General features: G+C 41.1%; 1 protein-coding gene across 3 annotated transcripts in view; it reads right to left on the bottom strand.

Moving 5' to 3' along the window:
- Window positions 1–2,000: 2,000 nt before the first annotated feature.
- Window positions 2,001–12,850, bottom strand: part of rbbp8l (retinoblastoma binding protein 8-like) — a 12,490-nt gene continuing 1,640 nt past the window's right edge. The window contains exons 2-15 of one of the 3 annotated variants that reach the window (XM_035160189.2): window positions 11,885–11,974; window positions 11,690–11,732; window positions 10,109–10,204; window positions 8,663–8,775; window positions 8,331–8,406; window positions 7,964–8,145; window positions 7,835–7,878; window positions 7,304–7,389; window positions 6,424–6,989; window positions 6,266–6,309; window positions 6,064–6,163; window positions 5,899–5,963; window positions 5,313–5,424; window positions 2,001–4,510 (exon numbers count right to left, since the gene is read on the bottom strand). In XM_035160189.2, the coding sequence (XP_035016080.1) occupies window positions 4,461–4,510; window positions 5,313–5,424; window positions 5,899–5,963; window positions 6,064–6,163; window positions 6,266–6,309; window positions 6,424–6,989; window positions 7,304–7,389; window positions 7,835–7,878; window positions 7,964–8,145; window positions 8,331–8,406; window positions 8,663–8,775; window positions 10,109–10,204; window positions 11,690–11,732; window positions 11,885–11,945 (1,638 nt within the window). In that variant the 5' untranslated portion in view covers window positions 11,946–11,974 and the 3' untranslated portion in view covers window positions 2,001–4,460. Of the gene's footprint in view, window positions 4,511–5,312; window positions 5,425–5,898; window positions 5,964–6,063; window positions 6,164–6,265; window positions 6,990–7,303; window positions 7,390–7,834; window positions 7,879–7,963; window positions 8,146–8,330; window positions 8,407–8,662; window positions 8,776–10,108; window positions 10,205–11,689; window positions 11,733–11,884; window positions 11,975–12,850 lie in introns of all 3 variants that reach the window. The other 2 variants (XM_035160187.2, XM_035160188.2) reach the window with 2 other exon arrangements.

Genomic DNA, 12,850 nt, shown 5'->3' with positions numbered 1-12,850 from the left:
TTCCCCCACAGCCACAGCAGCAGCTCAGCAATATCACATCAGAGGAAGCTCCCGGCTCTTTCGCTGTAATCCTTAATCAACAGTCAGGATTAGAAAACCAGGTCTGCTTTGAAACCCAGGCTGTGATGGTGAAGGGAGGGAGGTCAGGATAACAGTGACATGAATGAGATCAGGGGAAAAAACGGAGAAAGGAAGAATGTAATTGTTTTAGAAAATGGTGAACGATATTACAAGATTGACAGAAATCATATCATGGAAGAGAAATTATTTGTGTTTAGCAGCTGTTCACAGCTGCAGATGACCTTATGTCGCCTGGTGGGCGCGGCCTCAATGATTCTGTAACACTGGCAAACAGGCCTCAGTTTGTGGCACATTGTATTCAAACTTCAGGGTAAACAGAGTTCCTCATTAACCAGGCTGAAAATCCAGATAGTTTAATTATTAATATGGGGATTGCAGCATATGTGGCTAACAGCATGATGAAGACAAAAAACAGAACTGAAGTTCTGGTTTTGACAGAGTCAAGTTGATTATGGGCCTTAGTTGTCCTAACATGAAAATATAAGTTTATTATGACACATTATGTCAACAGAGAAAGATTCCTGGTACGGCTCACAAGCAAACAGCCAAACCAAAAAAGTTGAGGTATTATATATGAGAGGGAGCAGCTAACAAGCCTGGTTCACTATATAAGACATTATTTTCTTAAGAGTGGAGATTGACTGAAGGCTCTTATCTGAGCTGCAGTCGCAGGATGGCACCTCCTAACACAAAACATAAACACCCTCATCTAAAACATTCCAATGTAGAGGCGCTAAGGCCTCTCAGGTTGACTGCATGCAAGACAAAACTTTGGCTAAGTAATGGACACCACACATACTATTAAAGGTATTAAAATGACTTCATTCACACATTTGCTGAAAAATATTGTTTTAGTGGTCATGTTCTCTGAGCTCACTGTGGTTTAGTGAGCCCAGCTGTCTCTGGATAGAGCACCTGCTCACTGCTCACTGGGACAAAGTGTCATTTTTTTTTGCCAATTTCCTGCATTTGGTTACTATTTTACATCCCTGTAGATCATTTCCTAGTTTCTTAATCTTTTTATAATTCCTGCATGTACAAATTATTTTTAGAGTGTAAGATAATGTTCCTGTTTCAGTCAGACTTAGACTAGGCTTTGACTTGTGACTTTATATAGACTTTAGCCAATTCATTTCATTTTCTGTTTGGAATGACGTGACATCCTCCCGAAGCCCAAAGATGAAAAAGCCTATGTGTGCACAGCCAGTGTTTGTGTGGATATACTAAATTAAATGTTTAACATTTAAAACGGTATTGAGTTGAGTGAAATGTGACTTATTTTGAATACAAAACACAAAGCTAATGACATAGACTTGACTTGGGTCTCATCAATCCTAATATGGGACTTGCCCAGTACTAACTTCCTTCAGACTTGCTGTTCTTGACCGAGTCTGAACTTATTCCGACTTTAGACTTACTTGTGACTCGTAAACCAGGAGCTGTGTCGCTCTTTGAATTTGTGTCTTGGCTTTATTTGGCCGTGACTGACAGATGGTGAGTCCTTCAGAGCCACAAATGTAACAGTTTCTTCAGCTGCTGTGATGTTCCTGAGTACCAGGATTTAAATACAACTAAAGCACACGACCCAATGTGTGATATCTTCAACAGGAACGATCAAATGCTCTGCTGTGTTGTAGCAATGTAGTAGTGATAGTGGCTTCGTCTGAGACTCTGTCTTAGTGTTAGTTAAATCAGTGAATAGAAGGGTTTGTCTATGACGCTCATGTCTTGTAACAGTAAAGTTGTATCACATCACACTGATGTGACAAACTTTTGATGGTTTCTACATCACACCACAAGTTTTTCATGATGTCTTAAGCGAGATGTCAGACATGATGTTTCTTGTGTTTCCCAGAATGCTCATCAGAGGTGTGTAGTAAATTTGTATTAAATATAAAGTAGAAGCAACAGGAGCAACATTTAAGAATGAACATTTATTTCAGCATCAGATGAAGTGCATTCATACAGAAGTTGCTGAGTGTTTGTTTGATAATTTTAGAGCACAAAATATCCGATGGGACCACACAGCAACACAGCTGGATAGATGAGCATAAAAGCACAGACTTAGTATTACAGTCAATCACATTTTAATTAACACAGATATGTGGCTGGAAGGCTGTTTTGTACATTGACCATTGAACAAGTACTGTACTTAATGGACTCTAATGGCTTTAAAGAGACAGACAGAAACATTAGAAATCAATATACATGCATTAGAACTGCAGGCATTGGGGTTGTCACACACGGGAGAGTAAAAAGTGCAAATTTTTGAAAAAGAAAAGAGAGACATAAAATTAATTTTACATTTCAAGTAAATGTCTGATTCTTCCCATTAATTAGGACATCTCCTTTAGAAAGAATATATTTTTTATATCAGAAAAAGGGACACATTGACCTTACAGGGATGTAGCCACAAAAGTTTAAAGGGATAGTTCACAAAAACGTCACCCACCCCTCCATCAGCACAGTGATGAGTAGATAAAGAATGAATTTGAATTACTATCCCCTTTAAGTTCTTTAACTGACTGTCACTTTTCTCACTTTTAATCTCCTCCATCCACCCCGCCTAAGACAAGCCGTTGCAGCTGTGAGTGGAAAGTTAATACTTGCAAAATATGTGCATTCTGAAAAAGAGGAAGAGGAACAGGTTTTTCTCTTCTTTTTTTCTTTTTAGGTCACTTAGAGAAAGGGTGGGAGAAGGGGAGGGGTGGGGGCTCTGTGGCAAAAATAGCCAGGCAGTGACTGCAATGCCGGCAAAGTGAAATAACTTTAAATAGTAGAATAGTATAGTGAGTATGGGTGATCAGTGTTGGTGAGCAGGACTATACAGGACTTAACAGACCCAAACACTGATTGGTTGGAAATGGAAGCTGAAACCATTGGTTACTGGCATTGAATTGTTCAATTAGATGATGATAGTGCTGATAATGCTAGTTGTATTTGTGTGGTGAAAAGATTAGAGCAATCCCCAACTGAGAGGAGACAGGCCAAGATTCACACTGTCATTTGAATCTGACCATTTGTCCTTTGGTTACTGCACTCGTCTTCAGCTGGTCATACGGGGAGCTGGATTTGCACATTGGGGAAATGGGCTGGTACGTTTTGCACAATGTGTGACTTTCTCAGCCGGAGTAGTTCTCAGTTCTCCACCAAACAGTGACAAACGGCTAAACATTATACTTAGGTACATGTACATTTGCATCCACTCTTGAGCCTTGGCCAAGGTTAATGTGTCACTCAAGTAAAGGCATTTAAAAATAAAATGGTTCATTTAGATGTAAAAATAACATTACTCATTCTCAATACCATGGAAACTGTACTTGTATTTGTTTCACCAATGAATTAACAAACCCAATAATCAAATGAGTATGATGTTTACATGACATAAAGCACTGTTTAACACTGGAATGTCCCAAATAGCGTATTCATTTCTTAGCAGGACCAATAACTGCAAACACTACATGGAGTAAGCTTCAGCAGCTACAATAACAGCTGTCTCTTTTTAAAGGCTCAATTTGTGGCATTTGAATATATTAAACTTATAATTATTCATTCTGCAAGGCCATTATTGGCTCAATAAGAGACTGCTTTATGGCAACAGACACAATTCATTCTCTCTCTCATATTCTGCAGGTATCTTTGACTCCAGACCTGTGGGATCCAGATTTGACACTACTTTTATTATTATTAATGGTAGATGGCTAGAGGTTTCTTCCAGTTAATGAGGGAGTTGTTTCTCTCTACAGTTAACAAAGTGTTACACGATGTGGGAAGTTTGGGGTTTCTCTGTAATATTGAAAGTGTGTTTCAATTTTATCTGTTAAAGGAAGTGGTGAGAAGCTAATCAGAAAATGACTTACAACATATAAATACTCACTAACGTCTTAACCACATTTGAATTTATTTAAAGATAGAATCTGTTTTGCCACCCTTAATTGTTTACTGAGCAGCAGTAAATGATTAAGGCAAGAAAGAACCCTGATGTTTAAAAATGTCAAGAGAAAAAGGAAATCTACCCTAATCAATATGTTTTATATTAAAGCTGCAATACACAAAATCCTTTTATTAACAGTGGCCCAAATCTGTGTGTATAATGTGAAATGAGTTGCTCCTGATGAACAGACCAATGATGATGATGATCACCAGCTCTGCATTTCTCCTGAGCTATATGGAGATGTTTAGCATCCTCTAATTCAACATTTTTCAATAAGTAAACTTAATGGTGTTTGCTGATTTGCTACCTCTATCAATTCTATAAGGCGATGATGTGTCAGTGTTGTCTGTTTCTCAGTTCTGTTTTCAGAATGTTGTACTGCCCCCAAGTGGCCAAAACAATCACTTAACACAGGTTCCAGTGTGATCACCAAGTCAATGTGACGTCATCTTCTTTTGCCGGGCTGCCCTCCTCGGTTTTTTTCGTACTGGAGGTCTGCGAGGACGAAAGGGAAATTGTTCAGAAGAGCTCCTTTTTGTGGGGAGTGAAAATATTGGATTTTTTATGGTTACTTTTGTACATTTATAAATACAGTCTTAGGAGGACATATAGGGTCTATATCTAAAGGTAGTTGATATCAAGTAATTAAACCCTTTAACATTCATCTGATTTACATGCAATATTTGGGGTTATCAGAAATTCTAATTGAAATATAAGCCATCTAAAAATAGTTTGACAATTTGAGAAAAGCATTCCTGTGCCCTCTTGAGAGAAAGAGTCAGGTGTGGGTGGGAGGCTGTCAGGAGGAGTATCTTTGGCCAGGCGTAGTGACGTCCTGTTAAAAAAGTCCAACAGAAACTCCCTGTAAAATCAAAACTTGATTTTTTTCCCCCACTTTGATGTTTATATAGCTTAAATAAACAAGATACTGTTTATAGCATGCTAAATAGTGCAAGGGTTTTCCCCTTTGGACTAGCTGTTTCTCCCTGCTTCCAGCTATAAGAAAAGCTAAGCTAACTTGATGCTGTGCAGGTATCCAAAGTATCTTCCCATCTAAATGCTGATAAAGCCACCCAAACACCCCCACACCCCCACAATTCCTCAAATGTTGAACTATCCTTTATATATCTATATCTATAGATATAGATATAGATATAGATATAGATGGTTGTATCCACAGGACTAGAAGTGCAACAAGGTGGGTGTTGTGTTTTGAAGACCACACCCAAGAGGAAAAGAAAAGAAGGAAGAACGGATGACTGACACTCAAAGTCATTAAATATGAACTGATGCCTACTGTCTGTGTCTGAGTCGGTTTCCACAGATGCCCTCTTCCTCTTGCAGCCCTGGCTCCCCTCCTCGTCCTCCTCGTCTGAACTGCTTCCTGGTTCAGCTGCTGGTGTTGATGACTGTGACGGGGCAGAGGAAACATAAGCGTGATGTTGTAATGTGCAAATTAAGTTGTTGAATCGCTAGTTTAGCATTGGAAGCAAGGTAAACCCATTTTGATAGAGGTTTAGCAAGTTAGCCAAACAATTCAATGTGATCTGATTCAAATGGTGCTCAAATATTGATATTGGTCGGCATTTTGCTTGTTTCTTCGTATGCTACTGTTGTACTCTGAGTTGAATGCAGTAAATGTTTACAGCCAGACCCCAAAAAGCTTGTCAGCCGACTTTAGCTTCAGAGGTAGCCGGTTGTGGGTTTGTTCTTCGTCTGCTTGTCAATAAATGCACATGTGTTCAGTTGTGGGTATGGGGAGGCTCAGACTGCAACTCATATTTATGACAGTGAATTACACATTCCACCTGTTGTAGTATACCCGGGAGTTAATCTGTGTCACTTTAGAGATAAAAGATAAAAAGGTGACTGAATGACCTTACCTTTCCATTTGACAATATGGATTCTTGCTTTTGCAGAGCCGAATTCAGAGTCTCCAGCACTACTACTGTTACAGAAACATGAGTTGGGTAAGTATTATTGATCTCTGCACAGTAAATCCATGGATGCCAACACAACTCAGATACATGAGAATCAAAGCTCTTCACCTGGACGTAAAGATATGGTGAGGACAGGCACCTTCTTTTCATTGGTCTGGTCTGTCTTTCCATTCACCTCCTCTTTCTGCTCCTCATCTTTGATTACCTGCTGTGATGAGACCATCATAACACCATCAGACCTGTTTGTCCCTTCTTGTACCCTTGCACCCATTTCTTTGTCTTTTAATTTTATAGCTATTTGAAAAATTACCTTGTGGTTGTGGTCACTGGTAGGTTCTTCCTCTTGTTGTTTGACTGGTGGTTTAGAGGAGGAGGATTGGTAGACAGGTAGAGGTGAGGAAACTGGTACATGTGCAAGTGTATTTGTTTTCAGTGCATTGTCAGGGCTCATATGTACTCTCTCTCCACCTTGTAAGTTTAAGGGTGAATCATCTCTTGGCGTTTGGCCGGATTTGGACTTTCCTCGATCTGACAGGTCCAGAGGCCCTTCATGCATCTCCTTAAGCACTTCTCCAGAGACACTCTCATTCTTAATTGGCTGAATGTCCTTCTTCTCCTGGGGCTTAATTTGACTTTCTGGGTGGTCTGACAAATTCCTGAACCTGAACACTACAGTTGGCTCTTTTACTGCGGACGGATTGGTGCTTTGTTTGGGCCAGGGAGACCCAAAAGCCGGCCTCCTAGGACTGGCATGTTGGCTATTTGGGATAAGGTTGGGAAAGCGTGGTTCTGAAGAAGGTTGCATCAACTGGCTGGTTCTTGCTGCTGCCAAAGAAACCCAGTCAGAGGATTCAGATAAGGGCCAGGGGAGACTAAGAGCGCTACTCTTGATTGGTTGAGGCCGGCAGGGGACAGGAGTGTGGAGCACATGTCTACTGGGGTTGACTTCACCGGTGGGAGTAGAAGATATTTTAGGAAGGAGAGCTTGAGGAGCAATTGGGGATCGCGGGTCCACTCCTTCCATACTCTGAGCTCTATTTTAGGAGAAACAGAGGTCAGATAGGGAGAGGTTAAATTGTCCACACAGTACCCAAGAGTTGGAGCAAACCTGCTCTGAGTTTAGTCCGAGCGAGCGGCATTTAAAAAAGTCCCTGGGGATCTGAGTATGGGAGCTAGAAGTAAATGTAGCTCAACTGATGCATTTTAGGATTAAAATGTAAAAGTGTGGATCTTGCCTGGGTTTGTGGTCTTTAAGATGAACAATTGAAGCAAAGGGCTGGAGCCCAGTCACACCTCATAAACTGGCACAACACCCCATTTTGCTATCTCCTTTGTCTGTCGGGCTCACCTCCTCTCTCCAGCACGGGTCACACTGTGTTCTGCCTTCCATGGTGGTGATGCAAGAGTTGACAATGCAAGAGGCTTGTATGCGTCCTGGGAGAATGGAGATGGACAGAAAGCAGAAAGAACTTATTCCTGTCTTGTTGAGGGTTAGGGTCAGAGGATGTCACACCTCCTTAAGCCCAATGACACAAATTTTTGTTTAAATATGTGCTATAAAATTTGATTGATTACTGGAAATTCTTATGGCTATCCATAAATTGAGGTAATCATCTGACATTGGGAGAAAAACACTTTCATATTTGGGCTTACACAGCGCTCTTTCTAAAATGTGAAGCCAGGAGTTTAGTTAAGCATACAGAACAGATGGAAAGAAAGAACAGAAACATGGGAAACAGGTAGCCTGGCCTGACCTGGCTCGGTCTCAAGGAACTTTATGATTAGCATGGCTAACCATCTCCCAGCTACACCCTCACATTTAAGACACAGATATGAGACTGTTGTTGATCTAACGCTCAGCAAGAGAGTGGAAACTTACATAGTGGCTTCTGCTCATCCCTCTCATCTGTCTGTGTTCAGCTTCTGTGAGATCAGAAACAAAATATGTGAATGTGTGCGAGTGAGGGCATGACATTTTTCACACAGAAAGCAAGCTCTTCATCCTCACCCTCTGTTCTTTGGTCTCTTTCGGGTTTCTTCCCAACGTCACCGTCTGATGACTGGTTGCTGGCCCTGCTGGTTGCTGCAGTGATGAGTGCCTCAGGTCCAGAAGAGGGCAAAACGTCCGGGGAGCTGTTTGGTTTGACCTCTGTGAAGGTGCTGCTGCTTGAGGAGTGATCACTGTGACCTCTCCCACACACACACACACACACACACACACACACACACACACACACACACACACACACACACACACACACACACACACACACACACACACACACACACACACACACACACAACCACAATTGATTAAAAATTAAAAGTTGACTCACCCTAAAACATTAAGCTATAATCAAACATCTTATACTTACTCTAATGCTGTTTTCAAACTCCGGATTTCATCTCTGAATCTCTTGTTCTCCCTTTTCAGGTTGTTCATCTCTCCCACTACAATACAGAATCCAAGTCAGGATCAGAGCACTTAACAGCAAAGATGTCTTCAAAATACATGTTTGGGTGAAACAATTATCTGATGGAAATGTGCAAAAGACACCAAATGCCAGAAGGCAAAGAGTGGAGAAGAAATATGATGTTTCAATAGGGGTACTAAACTGACTGAAATATCACATAAAAGACAAGTGGTGTGTGACAAATTGATATATGTATGGTTGGATCACTGACGAGAAAGACATAAGCAGAATACCCAGTCGAGAGATGTGCTGCAAGCTCTGGATCTGTGACGCTTCAAATTCCTGCTGTCTTCTGCTGGCTACATCCTGAGTCACTGTACACCTGTCACACAGCCCCGCTCTCAGCCTGCACAGGCAGCAGAAGACCACACAATATCACATCCACCACCAATAAAAAGATTAATTTGAAAACAATATAATGCTCAATTTTTCACACACAAAATGCATCAGCCTGTGAATTTTAAAACATACTTTTAAATGAACTGGTAAATAGACTATTTACTGTGCTTTTCCTGTCTCATCGTAGTTATAGTCACCCATTCACACAACGCTTCTATACACAGCAATTGTTCTGTTGGCACAGCTCTTAGGGCAATTTTGGGGGTTAAGTATTTTGCCCAAGGGCACTTCAGAATGCAGACTGGAGGAGCCGGGGATCGACCTTCTGGATTGTGGACGACACTCTTTACCTACTAAGGCACAATTGACCACTGGATTTGACAATCCATTGGAGCAGGACTATGTGAGAGTATGTGTATGTTTTGAAAGAAGAAATAACACAAGTTTCCTTTTACAAATGAAAAATGTTACTTATATGTGACAAAATGCGCTATTGCTCATTTCAATACAGTTTTGCTGCTACAGCCTTACTTATTAAATACCAGATGCATGCAAGTTAAAGGTAGAGTTGGTCATTTGTTTCAGTAGCACTTTTTATGAGAGTTTTGGAAATTCTTTTGACGTCTCGATGGCCATCAATAATAAAAAAGTTGACTGAAAAAATAAAGAAATAAGCTGTCAGTGTTTGTGGCCCTCAAAAGACTTTATTAAATACCAATTGAAATGCATGACCATCACTACACCCACTCCTGGAAATGGTAAATGGTTTTGTATTTATATAGCGCTTTTCTAGTCTTGATGACCACTCAAAGCTCTTTACAGTAGAGTTTTTTTTACATTCACCCATTCACACACACATTCATACAGTGCATCTATTAGCAGCACTTTGTTGTTCTATGAGGGGCAATTCGGGGTTCAGCATCTTGCCCAAGGACACTTCGGCATGCAGATGGGGAAGACTGTGGATCGAACTGCCGACCTTCAGGTTGGAGGAGGACCGCTCTACCCCTCAGCCACAGCCGCCCACAGAGACCACATTTGGTGCAAGAGACAACTTGATGAGCTTTCCCTCCTGTCTACTATTCCCTACTTTTACAACTCTTTTTGTCTGTACCATTATCATGTCATTGCCTTTCCTTGTTTTTGGTCTCATGATTATTTAGCAATGCCAAATTCATATTGAGGCCTTATTTGCTTACTTGATACCCTTATTGGGCTGCACACACATACACTCACACACGCACACGCACACGCACACGCACACACACACACACACACACACACACACACACACACACATACATACACACACATGCTACGGTGAACGAGATAAACAGTACCTGTTTTCCAGTGTCTTTATGTTCTCTGTGAGTACTCTGTGCTGTTCCTTCATCTGCTGGTTTCTGGTGAACAGTTCCTCCATTCGCTTAGTGTCACTGTTTTCATGAGAGAGAAAGAGAGCAAGCAGAGTCAGGACGAGCAGAGGATACGCAATTCTCTTATGGTAATCAACCGCTTATAGTGATCAGTTTGGCGTGGTCAAACGCGATCACTGTAAGTGAGATTCACTGTACTGGAATTTCATCCACAGAAGCTATAGTTTGTGTTTTGAATCACTACTCAAGCCCAGACTGAAATATCTTCACTATTGGCCATGTTCAGACATTCATATTCCCCTTGGACTGAATTGTAATTCCTTTGGTGACCTTCTTATTACACCTTACACCATCATTAGGTCAAATCTTTGTCCAGTGGTTTTTTCTTTCATGAACAAATACCTGCAAAGCTAATGACATTCCCATCAGCCTCAGCTGTAGTCCTACAAATCTTTATTCGCAAAATGTTAGCATGCGGACATGTTAAACTAAGACGGCGAACATGATATAAATATACATGCTAAGCATTAGCATGTTAGATATGCCATTGCACATAGATGTTCCTTCATAATAAATTCATCATTTAGATTTTGATCCAAATTAAGTGGAACAATGTTCTAAGGGTAATACGTTGATTGCCATTGTTTTGAAGACATTTAAAAGCGACTCTAATTGACTCAGCGTCTAAGCGATTCTTAATTAATTCATCTCCAGTTGTATCAAGAACCTAAAACGATCCTACTGTTTGACAGTTGTTTTTTTTCTCACTAGCTCTGCAGAAACAAAAAACAAAGTTAATGTGACTCAGCACCAAACTGAATGACTTGTTACGACAGGAGCTTCCTCACAAGCCAAACATGACATGAACGAACACAGGGCCAGGTGCAACTCCAGCATGCCTTCCTCGTGCACAAATACTTCAGGTCTGTGCAGAGCTCACAGAGCGGTTGAACCTGTGTATGGATAAACTTGATTATCTTGACAGTGTTGTCTAGTCACAACTGTGATTGAAGTTTTCTGGAAGCAGGTAAAAGTTGAACTCAGGTAGCGGCTGATGTCTTATGCAGACGATTTTAATGTGGACCTGATGCATCAAGGAGACCAGAAGGTGGAACAATATACAAACACTAACAGAGTAACATGAGCAATTGTCACCCCCAAGTCTGAAGATGTCTCCCACAGCATCTCAATTTATGTCCCTCATCTTACGTCACCCATTCCAACAGCACATCCACGAAAGCATGCATACCTAACCTTTGCGTCTAGCTCCTGATGTAATACACAAAAGAATTGGAGTTGGTGCCTCTCTGTCTGGGCATCTGAATTAGATATGAAAGTCCATGACCGTAGATATTACAATGTACTGCTAGTTGGCCCTTTATCTATAACCTGACCTTGGGTACTACTAGGAAAGAGAAGGGAGTATCTGTGGAATGAGTCTGGCTGTAGCCTCTTCATGGTGAACAGATTTACTGTATGAGGATGGTCAAAGATTCCCTCACAGCAACCATCCAAACCTCTGGAGGAGGTGAAGAAGCCACTCACCAGCCTTTCTTGTTGGACAGCTCTTGGACTTTCACTTGCCAACCTAGAAGTCAAAAACACATCTGGTTGGGAGGACTCGTGGTGAAATTGTTTCTGCAAACTCTCTTAAACACATTCATTCAAGTTGAATTACAACTGTTTAGTCTTGTTTGTTTTTTCGGTCGTGGCTGCTCTTTAATCAAAATTTCCACTCACCCTCCACTTCTCTTTCGCGAACCTGCTGCAGTTTAAGGAGCAGGTCATTGAAGCACTCCATTGCTGTAGCGATGACCTTTGACCTTGAGTCTGGCAGTAGAAGAAAATAGACAGATTTAAAATGCTATCCCATGTGCTTGATAGATAGCACAAAATGTTACTGAATGCTTTCAAATTAATTCTTCACCTTAGATGTAGCAGACTTGACTGCACTCAATTTGACACTCTCTAATTCCAGCACTTTTACAATAAATAAAACTCCAAACTATTAATGAAGTGAAAACATAGCAAATCAGTTGTTATGTGCACAGGCGTTATACCCTGAGGTCTGTTGTACATCTGAGGACAAAGAGTACGGTACACACACTGCTGGCAAGCCGCCTCTGTTGCTCGATTGTGGGAGCAAATTTCGTTGTTATATTGCAGATGATAAAAACTAGTTAGACTGGTCCTTCCAGGTGTGGGACTTAATTCAGCAGTTTGTGTTACAAGTACATGGAACACAGCCTTTACAGCTTGTGCATGTGTGTTTGTGTAGGTATAAATGTGCATCACATGGTGACAAGTAAAAAGAGTGAGGCCATAAAGTGGCATAATCACATCAGATCATTGGGTGATTGTCTCACTACAAACGTGCGACATGTTTAATGTGTGTTACTGGTGCTGCTGCTTGAGGAGTGATCACTGTGACCTCTGCCACACACACACACACACACACACACACACACACACACACACACACACACACACACACACACACACACACACACACACACACACACACACACACACACACACACACACATGATCACTCATTGCCACAATGCATTCCCTAGCCCCTTACCCTAACCCTAACCATCAGAACTAAATGCCTAACCCTAACCTAATTTTAACCCTAACCCTAAAACCAAGTCTTAACCCTCAAAAAGCCAATTTAATTTGTGAGGTCGAGCCAAAATGTCCTCA

Source organism: Hippoglossus stenolepis, chromosome 6 (genome assembly GCF_022539355.2).
Source record: "Hippoglossus stenolepis isolate QCI-W04-F060 chromosome 6, HSTE1.2, whole genome shotgun sequence".
Taxonomy (NCBI): Eukaryota; Metazoa; Chordata; class Actinopteri; order Pleuronectiformes; family Pleuronectidae; genus Hippoglossus; species Hippoglossus stenolepis.
This window is presented reverse-complemented; position numbering and strand designations above follow the sequence as displayed.